At 38.5% G+C, this 12,500-nt stretch overlaps 2 protein-coding genes across 3 annotated transcripts in view; one reads left to right on the top strand and one right to left on the bottom strand.

The window, feature by feature from the left end:
- Positions 1-1,275: 1,275 nt before the first annotated feature.
- LOC138045343 (proteasome subunit beta type-2-like) lies at positions 1,276-8,792 on the bottom strand. Its single transcript, XM_068891799.1, has 7 exons — positions 8,638-8,792; positions 6,144-6,266; positions 4,790-4,860; positions 4,475-4,567; positions 3,930-3,999; positions 2,560-2,609; positions 1,276-1,549 (listed from the first exon to the last, which is right to left on the bottom strand). The coding sequence occupies exons 1-7, from the start codon at positions 8,726-8,728 to the stop codon at positions 1,451-1,453; spliced, it is 597 nt and encodes a 198-aa protein (XP_068747900.1). The 5' UTR covers positions 8,729-8,792; the 3' UTR covers positions 1,276-1,450.
- Positions 8,793-9,401: 609 nt separating this feature from the next.
- Positions 9,402-12,500, top strand: part of LOC138045342 (uncharacterized) — a 7,389-nt gene continuing 4,290 nt past the window's right edge. The window contains exons 1-3 of one of the 2 annotated variants that reach the window (XM_068891796.1): positions 9,402-9,718; positions 9,913-9,988; positions 11,971-12,315. In XM_068891796.1, coding sequence (XP_068747897.1) covers positions 9,523-9,718; positions 9,913-9,988; positions 11,971-12,315 — 617 coding nt within the window. In that variant the 5' untranslated portion in view covers positions 9,402-9,522. The remainder of the gene's footprint in view (positions 9,719-9,912; positions 9,989-11,970; positions 12,316-12,500) is intronic. The other variant, XM_068891797.1, reaches the window with a different exon arrangement.

Here is a 12,500-nt window from a genome sequence, read left to right as displayed (position 1 = left end):
GCACAGCAACGAAGTTTTAAGCAGTCGTCATCTTCATTTGGTTAGTGTTTTGTATAATATTTCTCCATTGCCGTCATGCTCGTCTTCTGGAGTGTGGTTTTTGTGAATTTTTCCGCGCAGGTCCGCACTATTCAAGCCGACGAGGACGAAAATACTGCTCTATTTTCACGAAAGTAAAGGAAAAGAACTTCAAAAACATACATTCGTTTTGAACTTAAGTTCGTAGGGTAATAAAAACATTAAGAAAAGAAACAGCCCCATTAAATTTACGCAACGGTTCGTCTTCGAGTTTTCCAAACTTTCAGCCACTACTCGATCAGCAGCTACCATTTAAAGAGCTTTTCCATCCTCCGCTCACTTCTCTTTAACGTTTCATGATGATTCGGAAATAAATGTGCCATACTTTTACCGGCCTGGAATTTTTTCCCCGGTGTTTTTGTCGCCATGTTATTTTAACTAATGCTTGAACAATATTTATGAAAGTCAAGTAGACTAGTGCACGACTGATAAAAACAACGCGAACATCAGTCGTGCAGTAGTCTACTTGACTTTCCTAAATATTTTTAATTAATTTTGACTGATCCCGATCTTCTCTTATCCAACGCTGTGCAAGACTTATCGTCCACGGTTTCTGCAAAGGTTTTCAAACCTCGACTTCACTAATGCTCGAAGTAATGCGTGACATATTACAGTCGCGTTACCTGTGCAGTTAGCGCGAACGTCCTTAAAACCGTTCGTACCCATCCATTTACAGGATAGTTCGCCTGTATTGTACAATGTGAACAAGACGGATTAATCGTGAAATACTTGCGATAGCGCTAAGTTATATTTTGGACTAACGTTTTCGTTGCTGTAGCCGTCGTCTTTGCTAAAACTCCCTAGTACATGCCGACGGCTAAGGCTACGACAACGGCACAAAACAATAGTATCATTGGTTAAAAGAGCATAAATAATCGTGCTGCACGTGCAGCACGGATTTTAGCAAGTATGTTTGTGGTCCTCTGCATAACGACGACGGGAAATCACCAAATTTGAGGTTTTGACGACAACGTAAGCATGCAACAGAGAATCTTTCATTCTCTATTTCCACTCTGAAACCGCTCGTACCAATTTATTTTTAGGATATACTTCGCCCATATTGTAGGACGTGAACGAGACTGAATAATCGCGAAAGACTTGAGATAAAGCAAAGTTATATTTTGAGGCGAAGTTTTCGTCGACCGTCGCCGTCGTAGATCTTAAACTCCCAGTTAAAATATCGTCAGCAGAAACAACTCGTAGATGTTGCTCTTTATTCTTTCCACCACAACACGTTTCAAAAAATAAAACAAAACAGAGAAGCTGAAACGTTTCTGAAGAAATATCGTCCTCCTCCTACATCAACTCTGAGGTCGTCTCTTTTTCTATTCCGGCAAAAGCTCATACAAGCACTCAAATAAAACTGTTTATGTTAATGACTCTTGTTAGGAATAGAAACGTCTTGAATGCCATCTTTATCGACTATTCGAACGAAGAAATCTGGGAGACGAACCAGGAATCTTCTTTGTACCTAAAACCAAGGAAAAGGTTATAGTCAAAACTCTGGTGGAAATTTCAAAAAAACATACACCTTATTCCAAAATAACCGCCATTTTAGTATTCTTTTGTTTCCCTACAAATTGGTCCTTTAGCCACGCTTTCAAACGTAAAATTCAAAAGAATATTTAACCTTGAACGAGGCCAAAAGGGCCAATTTGCAATCAAACAAAGGAATACCTAAAATGTATGGCGGCCATTTTGGAATAAGGTGTATAAAAGTATAAGCCGCATGCATACACATTATTTCCAACGATCACTTTGAGAAAAATGAAGATGTTAAAAGGGGTACACAACTAGTACCTAGGATCTAGCAAAAGTCCTTTTTAAGGGGGCGCTTTCCATTTGAATGGAAAAACGGAACGGGGAGAAAGCGTTCCTTTTGTCCGTGATCGTCGCTTTATCTTCCTTTCCGTAAAAAAAAAGGAACTAACCGTTTACAGGAACAAACATTTTCGCGAACAACCGCGCATTTAAGGAGCATGGCACTAGAAGGACACAGCAGATGGTACAGGATTTTCCAATCATTTCTACAAAAAGGATAAATGCGGAATACATCTGACAGTATTCCTTTCTTTCCGAAAACGTTCCAATACAAAAGTAAAGCGAAAAAGAGTTCCGACCGCACAATTTTCAAGTGGCCGTTTTCACTTATGCACTCTAAATAAGGCGTTGTCAAAAGTTTCGCGTCAACGTCGCTGTTCTCCTCGGCCTTTCCGGGCGTTGACATGCAGACGACAGGCGAAAACGCATCATAACGCACGCGGTGTGACACAAAAAGACATGAATTGGGAAGGAACCTTCCAAAAGCACACCATAAATATTTGGAAAATTTTTCCGGAAAAATTCACTTGGAAAGAACGTTCCATTTCTATCTGCTGCCCCAAGACCCGGGAGGACACACGGAAATTCCGTTCGAACAGGCTAATTTTGATCCTTCTTCGGGCAGAGAAAAGTCTAGAAAACTGTGACACAAAGCTTTACCTCGTCTATACATTTCTGGAGAAGTTCTCTTGCTTCTTCGCGATTTAAACCTGTAGAGATGGAATATAATAATAATAATTATTATCATCATCATCATCATCATCATCATCATCATTATTATTATTATCATTATCATTATCATTATCATTATCATTATCATTATCATTATCATTATCATTATCATTATTATCATCATCATCTTAATGCGTTAGCTCTGGTGGATGTTATAACGACATTACACCAAGCAAGCGAGCCATATCCTAAGGCCAAAGGTCCCTTGAGTCATTCCTTCTCCTTCACCTGTCCAACACCTTCCTTAAAATCCTTGCTGTTCCCTTGGAACAAAGCTGTTTTCTGCAGCAATCCCGTCTTAATGGTAATTCCCAGCTTATCAAGCCATGTATCCAACCTTTTGCTTACTGCTCTGAGTGCACCAACAACTACCGGTACCACTTCGGAAGTTCCTGCTGTCTGATACCCCATAGGTTTCAAATCTCCCTCTTCAAATCTTGGGACTTATCAATCTTTTAACCCTCCTTTTCATACACTCTGTGATTGATCCCACGGTGAAGCAATATCCACAATAATTACCTTGTTACTCTCCTTTTCAACAGCAACAATGTCAGGTCTTCTGGCCTCGATAACATGGTCACACTGTATGGTCATATCCCACAGTATCTTACGTCTTTCCTTTTCCACCACACTATCCGATTATTATTATTATTATTATTATTATTATTATTATTATTATCATCATCACCATCGTCGTCGTCGTCGTCGTCGTCGTCATCGTCATCGTCATCGTCATCGTCATCGTCATCGTCATCGCCATCATCATCTCAAGGAACCAAAGAGACTAAAAATTTCACTGCATCTGTTTTTTCAAATTAACGATTCGTATGCCTAAGGTATTTAACAAATCGAAAGTGGTTCAGCGTTGTCTGTACCCTTATATCGACAACGATATTCGTCATCCCAGTGGTCAAAATGTTGTGGACTCACGAGGCGCAGCCACAACAAATTTTGACCACTGTGGTGACGAATATCGTTGTCGATAAGAGCACAGACGCTGAAACACTTTCGATTTGTTTTTTACCACCATATTCAACGGCAAAGAAAGGTTTTATTTCAGAGCGTGACCAAAATCATGACAAGAAGAAAGAGCAAGCGTTGTCTATAACTTTCTCGCAATATGATCGGTTTATTTCCCAAAATAGGCGTTCCTGACTGGCTATTACATTGCGTGACAAATTGACGCGAGCATGACGCGTCCAGCGTTGTCTAGACTCTTATCGACAACGGCAAATTAGCCAATTAGATTGCGAGATTACAAGCAATTGTGGTAAAAAAATAAGCAAAACAAGGCATACCTGGTTTATAATAACGATCCATTATACTCAGGGAGAAAAAAGCACCATAACCATGTGCTGCAAATGGGACCTGCAACAAAAGTGTAATTACACACTCTTATCTGAATCATATAGTACATGAAAAAAAATACTCAGTTCTGATTGGCTAAAACAGAGGGTGTAGTTCTCATGTAACACGGGGGTGCACATTTGAAACATGAGTGCAAATTAAAAATGCACAAGTCAAGTTTTGAGATTAGCAGTAACGAAAGGAAAGCCTGAATCATTCAGGCTTGAACTGGATTGGAACTCGTGACCTCTGCGATTCCAGTGCTGTGCTATGCTAATTGAGCTATTAAGCAAGCTGGGAGATGGTCATTCTTGTGAGTGCATGATAACTGAACCCCGTCGATGATATGGTGAAGGAACAATGTATTAAAATAAAGACCTACATGTATATTTGAATTGTGGGAACGAAAAAAGTCAAGTTTTGAGATATCAGTTGAGCTATTAAGCCATCCATGGCCATCTGGGGGGCTGGTCATTATGTGAGTTCATATGCTTACCTTTTGAAGCGAAGCAAGCCAATCCATAAAGTACAGTTCTGGGCCGTTTGCATCGTCAAACCCAGCAATCAACATGTTAACCATATAAGCAGACTACAAATCAAAAAGAGGAAAAGTTCACACCAAAACAGTGGCTTTTATCAAGTACAAGACTGCAGCAAAGCTGTGAAAAAAGGGGTCTTTCTGCAGGTACTTGGGATTAGACTTTATTTGGAGTTGTTTTGCTTTCTTTCTTTGTTTCTTTTGTACCTGCAGAAGCTGCCGAAAAAAAAAAGAAAAGTTGATTCACTTTCAACAGCAAAAATTCTAACTTACAGAACTCCGCAATGAATCTGCCAAGTTGCGCCTTGTGAAGTTAGCTGCAGCATGAGGGGTAAGCTCATATCCTATAAATAAAAGTACAATAAGAAAAAGAGTCTATCGCGATAATAACATACAGTTGTCATTTGGGAAATGAAACAGTAACCAAATTACTAGCAGATTCTGATTGTATAACAGTGTAAAATATCCTAAACTGATGGTAAATTAATGTATTGAATTACTTATAATAACTATAGCCTCCCAGCCTTGTAAATACTCTATTTTAACTCATAATCGTAACTTTTTCCAAATGTTCTTATCTGATTGGTTCTGTGTGCACCTATTTGTCACTAAATTGGCATGTGATCATGAATTGTGCATATCCAATTACAGGCATCCAATTTGAACAACTCCAAATTGGATACCCGTAATTGGACACCTACGCCATTCACGCGTCAATCACATGCACTTGGATGGGGTCTTTCTTTCTGCTTTTCTACTGTTTGCAAAACAGACTGAATATAATTTTCATTTTTTCACACAATATTCAAAGACTCTTTATCCTCGAATTTTGTTCAGATTTTCTCACATCTTTTAAAGTTACAATTAATTGGTAATAGGACTTCGTGTCGTACAATTCCGGTGTAATAGTGCTCGTAATTTCAAATCGGCCTCACGCTGAAATCACTTGTACAATTACTCCCTGAACTCCACTCTGTTCTATTACTATTACTAATTGTTGCAGTTCAAATTTTTCCTTGGTTAAAAATTTTTCAAACCAGTTCGATTTTGATTTTTCTTTGTCTAATATTCATTTTCATAATCTGAAACAAAAGAAATTAATAAAAATTGAAATAAAATTTTGAATTAGGAAAAAAAAATGAACCCTGACATAACATACTTGAAGTAATATCAGCTCAGAAAATGTAAGTTGAAAAGTGAAAAATTTACAGAATGTTTGTATGACTGGGGGTATGGCATATACCCCCAGTCATACAAACGTCTGTAAATTTGTCAAATTTCAACTTACATTATTTCTCTCAGCTGATGTAACACCTAATACGCTGAAACTTTGCAGGGTTACTAAAGTCAACGTGCTCTAACTTTCTATTTCTGGTATCAGTTTTTCATTCAGTTCAATTTCAAGTCATTCAAATACGTTGCCGCCATTTGGAGAAGGGTCTATTGTAACTTTTTAAGCTAAATTCAATTTTGTCCAAACTAGAGGAGCATCAAATGTCTCATGGTCAACCTGGTTCCAATTTAAGCCTTACCTTTTCCTAAAGTGATGATAAAAATACTTTCTAATGTGGTAACATAACTAAACAAAAGATAATTATGACTTTCAAAAGGCATTGGGAAAGCTCACCGTTTTTCATTTTATAGAGCTGTATATTTTTCTCCATGTACTCGGCAAACTGCACAGTGTCTCCTGCTTCACCGGTCACCAACATAAGTAACTTGCTACTCAGCTTGAACATTTTATCCTGGTCTGAAAGGCAAAACACAAACCAAACAAGGATACAATGTTGCTCTGTCTAATTCTAGACAATTCTTCAATTTGGGGGCAGTTTAGAAGTAAGTGGGTTACCATGATTTTGAAATTGTGTTTGCTTAACACCTGACTGGCAAATTTTTTAGGTTTGATTTTTATCCAAAACCAAAACCTGTTTATTTTGAGTGTATTAAAGTTTTGGATTTCACTGTCCACAATTACTCCCGTTCAAAACTGACCGATTGGACCTCAGAGGGTTGGATCCAGGGAAAAGTGATGACAAAGGCTCACTAGCTTAAAACTTCAGCATTTGAATGCAGCTTATTATATATGCAAAATCACGAGTCAAAAGTCTGACAGCCCAAAACTCCAGTGCTGCATATTAATTCTGCATCATACACATGCATTGAATTCTTAAACTAGTGAGCCTTTGGTGTCGTTTTCTCCTTGATCTAGCTTTCTCAAGATCTTAAAGTTAGTAATGGTGGACCATTAAATACATGTAGGAAAATTCCAGTTAAAATACACAGGTGTCTTTTTTTAAGGACGGTGCCTACTAATTCAAAGGTATTTTTGCACGGTTTACTGAATATGTGGGAAAAGCAGATCTTAACAAGTGTTATTGAAATCCAAAAAATTGGGGGTAACCACGCATTTGTAAAAAGCTTTAAAATGCAAAGCAACATATGGCGTTCTTTTCCAAATTGAAGCCTTTAGAATTATCTCTGAAGAATGCGTGGTTACCCCCTATTTTCTGTTTGGATACCGAGATCACTTACTAAGTTCTGCTTTCTCCGCATAGTTTTGAACCGCGCAAAAAATATCCCTGTATTAAGCACCATCCATAGGAAATTCGAGTATCTCGAGATAAGCAGAAAGTATGTGCAATAACAATAGTAGGCACCTTCCTTAAATCAAGGCTTACAATTTTGGTCACTTAGTGTTTAGTTAACATAGTTTTGAAATTAGAAAAAAAATAAGAACTGATTTTTTGGTCACAGGGGCACTTAAATACTTTAAGCTCTACATCCACTTATGTCCCCAATGGGTTAACCCATTGACTTCAACGAGTGAGACTTAATAGATTTTACTTGCGAGAAGGTGGCAGTTCAGCAGTCAATGGGTTAATAAGCCTCTACTCTTTTTAGAACGTACAATCACTCCACATAAAGTAGATTAAAATAAGCACCTTTATTCAGCCTACAATGCAAGTGGCAGATTAACCTGTTCTTTAGAAATCCGTACAGGAGTTGAAGCAGCAACTAAAGAAGTTGCGAATGAAGCCTGAAAAAAATCCAGGCTTGAATGGGGGCTCAAACCCATCACCACGTGATTGAGCTGCACTGGGAGCCAACTGGGAGTTTGGTTTATATATCGTAAAATTGAATGAATGAATGAATGAATGAATGAATGAATGCATGAATGAATGAATGAATAAAACAACAATCGATTCACACTTGTTGGATATGAGACTTGTTATAACCAACTCGGCACTACGCACCTCGTAGGCTATTAACCATCTCATATCCAACAGATGCTCATGGAATTGTGTTGTTAATATTCTATCATTCGTTAGAAATCTGTCCTTGCAGAAAGCCGTACTGTTTTTATTATGGTGTCATTTTCTTAAATAGGAACAAGTATAAAGTACTAGACTTAAAACAACAATCTGACGTGCAAATTGAGAATACTGTCACTGTTGCCTGGGCAAAAGGATTCATATTTTAACTTTCAGACTTTCACAGTAATACTGTAGCATAGCGTAACCAAGTGCGCAGTGCACTGCAGTGGTGCAGTGCAGTGCAGTGCAGTGTAGAGAAACAAAGTGCAGTATAACAAATAAAATTTTTATTCCCCATAGTGAAGGTGAATAGTGATGGATATTCAACTCACTTGAGAGAAACACATTCTTCATAATGCATGCACGTGGTTGTTGGTAACACAGGTAGGTCTAAGGGCAGCAAAAGCTGATATGGCCCTATCTCAAAACCTACTTTCTAAAATGTGCAAATGTAAGGCATTGAGTACCTACAATTTATTCTCTCCAGCAAATGCGGCTTTCTGTTCTTTATGGTGTATGAGGCCACCAAAACAGTTGATTTTTCCAAATGCTAAACTTAAACTTTAATAAGCACCTTTTTCATTAATTTAATTTGTTTACTTATCATATCCCAGCCACTAAAAATAATGAATTCACTCTACTGCTTAAGGACAACCACAATACACAAAATAATCTCAGCAGAAACCAGACAAGAAAATCACTGAGTCATGCATGGCGACTCACTGACTTCACGGCGTTCGCGATGTAACCAAAGGAAACAGTATTTACCAGGTTTATGTGAATAAGCTGGTTAGATGAGAGCCTTACCATCTTTCATACGGACAATACTTCTCCCGCTTGCTGAATCACTCGCAACCAAGACAAAATCGGGGCCTTGAATACCTATCAAACACTCCATTTTGGTTTCTGTGCTTCGACTTAGCGACCACGCTGAATTGTGGGCTCGTATGGAACTGGTACCTTCCTTTGTACGTTATACCACAGGTACCCCAAGCTTAGTGTGTAAATGGCCGACAAAAATATAAGGATTTGTATGAGAATCCCGATAAAAAGCTTAAGAATATAGTTATATGAAAAAATATCAATTAAAAAGCCTATCCTTATTGCCATCGGGGATAGCTTCCTTCCTGTATGGTTATTTTCCAGATCCAACGCGATTTGGGCCATTTCTCAATTTCGTGGTTGTCAACGGTTATAATAAAATCCCAAGGCTGGAGACTAAATTCTCAGGTACCACCAGTTTGAGTCAAGGAATCATACAAATCCTTATATTTTTGTCGGCCATGCTCACACTGAGCTTGGGGCGCCTGTGATTCAAACGTCGATCTTTTCATGTACTTTATTAACATGAATTAGGTTCGTTACATTTGAGTACATGAAAAGTTCAACGTTTGAACTGGAACTCAAGTAAGGTTTTAAAAGGTTCGTTTTTTTCGAAAGTTAAAAAATTCTAAGTTTCCCTCTGAGGACCTGTATTTGATTCTGTTGGCCTTCAGCCGTGAAGGGCTGGTGAAGAGTCAGCGATATCTACCATTGTTGCTAGGATACGGTGGATCCCTAGAGACGCGGGCGCAAAAATTACCATAAACATTCTTCCTCCTCACGGCAAGAAGTATGTCTTCAAAACTATCACTTTCTACCTCGGATTATCCGTTAAATCTTTTGCTTTGGAGGTGACTCCAAAGCCAGTTCATGGCAAAGAAGAGGGAAAGGAATGATTTAGCACCGAGGACAGAGTGCGTTTTGCCACTTTGGAAGCACTCGACGGCAAATAATGTTGTCACTCTAAGTGTGCGACCGCCACAAACTCCATTTACTTCGCTCGATACCTTCATGGCAGCTCATAGTCCGCGGCGATTTTGCCAAGCAAGACAAAAATATATTTTAAGTAAGTAATCTTCGCGTCTGTTCTTGTTTGCAACTTTTCTATGGATAGAATCTTGAAATCCAAGTTTAATTTGGTACCGGTACGACGGTGTTACATTAATGGAATTTGCCTGAAATTACAAAAATTAATTCCTCGGCTTACGCCGTGTACACAACGAAAAATAATATTTACACTCTTTGGTTGTCTCCTTGAAGAGCCCTTAACTGTGGAAAAGAGAATTAAGGATGCTGGCTATGTTCCTTTGCAACGAAAGCCGGGAAGTGATTCGTGGTAAGCTTGGAAACTTTTAATTTTTTAACAGTTTTCTCACATTCTAGACCATACTTTGCTCTTGGACATCGAAGTTAATAAGCTTGTCTCCTGCTGGTTTTGATAGTCCCCGGGTGGAGTCTTTTCAAAACATGCTAATTTTCTGGTTTATTTGTCTATGGGGTCGATGTGTCACTGAAATAATTAAGAAGAGAGACCTAGTATATAGACTGCAAGCAGTCTCTCTGATCTTTTACTCGAAAATCCGCCGAGAGAGCGTGATATTCTCCCCGCTCAATTATCTCGTTCTCTTGGCGGATTTCTAGGACCTATGATGGAAAAATGTAAAACTTGATTAAGATCTTCAACGACGGATTGATGTTTCTAGATCGCCGCTTCTCGTCTTTGTTTTTCCCACTCCGTGCGAAAACATATAACACCCCCGCGCGGTAATGTAGTAGCTCCGTAACCTGCTATTGTTTCGTATTGTAAGCAGCTTCTATTGTTTTCCCATGCGGGCAAATGTTTCATAGTAGGAGCACTTCACATGATCGAATTATAATAGTAAATTTTATTACTTTATTAATTAAAGTCTGAAAGCTTTCCTAGCCAAGCACGGACAATAAAATTAACAGATTCTTATAAATAATTATTGATCGCATTTTAAAGTAAATAAAAAGACATTTAGTAAGACATGACTGTTTCTAAATCCAGACAGTAATCTCAAAATGGAAATATTTTCAAACAACTTGAAGAAAAAAATTTAACAAATCAAATGTGGTTCAGTATATTGCCTGTCGTCTTATCGACAACAATATTTGTCAACCCACCGGTCAAAATGTCGTGTGCCTCGGTCGTGAGTCCACAGCAAAAAATATATATACCCCCTTTCCGTGACAATTTAAATGTGCATCAGTGGTGGAAATAATTTTTCTTTATTCGGAGGACATATGTCCTTTCAAATCTTCCTTTTGGTCGGACATTTGACAAATTGGACCGGACATAAGTTATTGACTGACAACACCTTGAAGAAGAGAACTCAAGATGTGCTGGTGACATGTTTGGTCATCATGTCCGATCATAATGTGAAATTGGTCGGACATTTTCAAAATTTGGTCGGACAATGTCCGATGACCGACTATTATTTCCAGCACTGTGCATTGTATTTGGAATTCCACCTGCTGGTTCTTTTAGAGAATAATAATATATGTCTTAGTATTCACTTTTTGGTTGGTGAGTCGGAGTGCATAACATATTCCTCACCAGAGGCATATAATTATGAGTCCTTGAAGTGTGTGACTTGCAAGTCTTTTCCTTGGAACAAAGCTGGGGATTTTTTAGGACACCAATTTCATGCCCAAATATGGGCAAAAATAGGATCAAAGCTGCACATGCGGGAATACGCACGAGCTTCGTTACATCCAAATATGGAACTTTTTAAACTAAAAAAACCCCAGCTTCAAACAAGAGTTAAATGCTTCAAGGTCACAAGCTTCTGTCCACACTTGATGCAGTATGAGAAGTTAAACTGTCTTTAATTTCCATTTTGTACCAGTTTGCAAAGGTATCCGTAGTACATGATTATAGATAGTACAAGTTAACAATATCATGAAACAAAGAACAGAAATTATTGATGTAAGGATACAATGGCAGAAATCAGTTGAAATGAAAGTAACAAAATATCTCCTTGATGATTACTTTAAGAGCAAATTTTAAATTTGACTTGGGTTGTACTATTTGAATCTAGATAATTTCCAATACATAATTACTTAACCCATAGACTCCTGGGAGTGAGGCTTAACAGATTTTACTGTCTAATGCCAGACACTTGTACTGATCATCAACTGGGAGCATCCTTGGGTGTTTTGAGGTGTCAATGCCCAGGCTCTGTAGGTCAAACCACTTAATTGTGGTACGCTGTCCGCAGCTCATGTCTTCTTCCACTCCAAGCTCAAACCATGTGAAATAATTTTACTCTCCAAACCTCTTAATCATTTCTGCAGTAACGCAAGATCTACTTCGGTTCATCACCAAAGACACAGTCAGATATTAACGCACAGAAGCCCACAAGGCAATACATCCTGTGCAACTGATAGCAGCAGCGAAGGAGAAAACAGAGTTTTGAGACTTGGGAAATGTAAACTTACCGGTAATAATGAACTTCTTTCAAGTGATGGATCCTCCGACCTGTACAAGAGTAGCTATTTCCGGCCAGGACCAAAGATCCCATTTTCTTTCAGTCGCAGCACATCAATACCAGCGATGTTTCAAAGCACTAGTGATCTTATTGCCATTGGAACCATACCAATGACAAGTCAGCGTCAAACACCAGCTAAGCCCATGTCCAGGTAGGAGCAGTCTTGAAATGTAGTCAGTGCCAGTCTGTAAGGTTATCGATACATTGTCAGACTTGAAAAAGACAGTCACTAGACAATCAAGATGGAAATTTTATTGAATTTTAAAAACACTGCAAGAGTCCTTTTCTGAAAGACCATGCAGTTACCATCCAATGAGTCCAGTGGAAGGGACTTAA

Source organism: Montipora capricornis, chromosome 4, assembly GCF_036669925.1.
Source record: "Montipora capricornis isolate CH-2021 chromosome 4, ASM3666992v2, whole genome shotgun sequence".
NCBI classification, from domain to species: Eukaryota; Metazoa; Cnidaria; class Anthozoa; order Scleractinia; family Acroporidae; genus Montipora; species Montipora capricornis.
The sequence above is the reverse complement of the archived record's forward strand: the minus strand, read 5'-3'. Positions and strand labels throughout refer to the sequence as shown.

Excerpts from the sequence above, each read along its gene's own strand:
- LOC138045343 (XM_068891799.1), bottom strand. The coding sequence starts at position 8,728 with ATGGAGTGTTTGATAGGTATTCAAGGCCCCGATTTTGTCTTGGTTGCG. Across the intron at positions 4,000-4,474 it reads GGCTTGCTTCGCTTCAAAAG|GTCCCATTTGCAGCACATGG; the intron begins GTAAGCATATGA and ends CTTTTGTTGCAG. Across the intron at positions 2,610-3,929 it reads GGATCGTTATTATAAACCAG|GTTTAAATCGCGAAGAAGCA; the intron begins GTATGCCTTGTT and ends CCATCTCTACAG.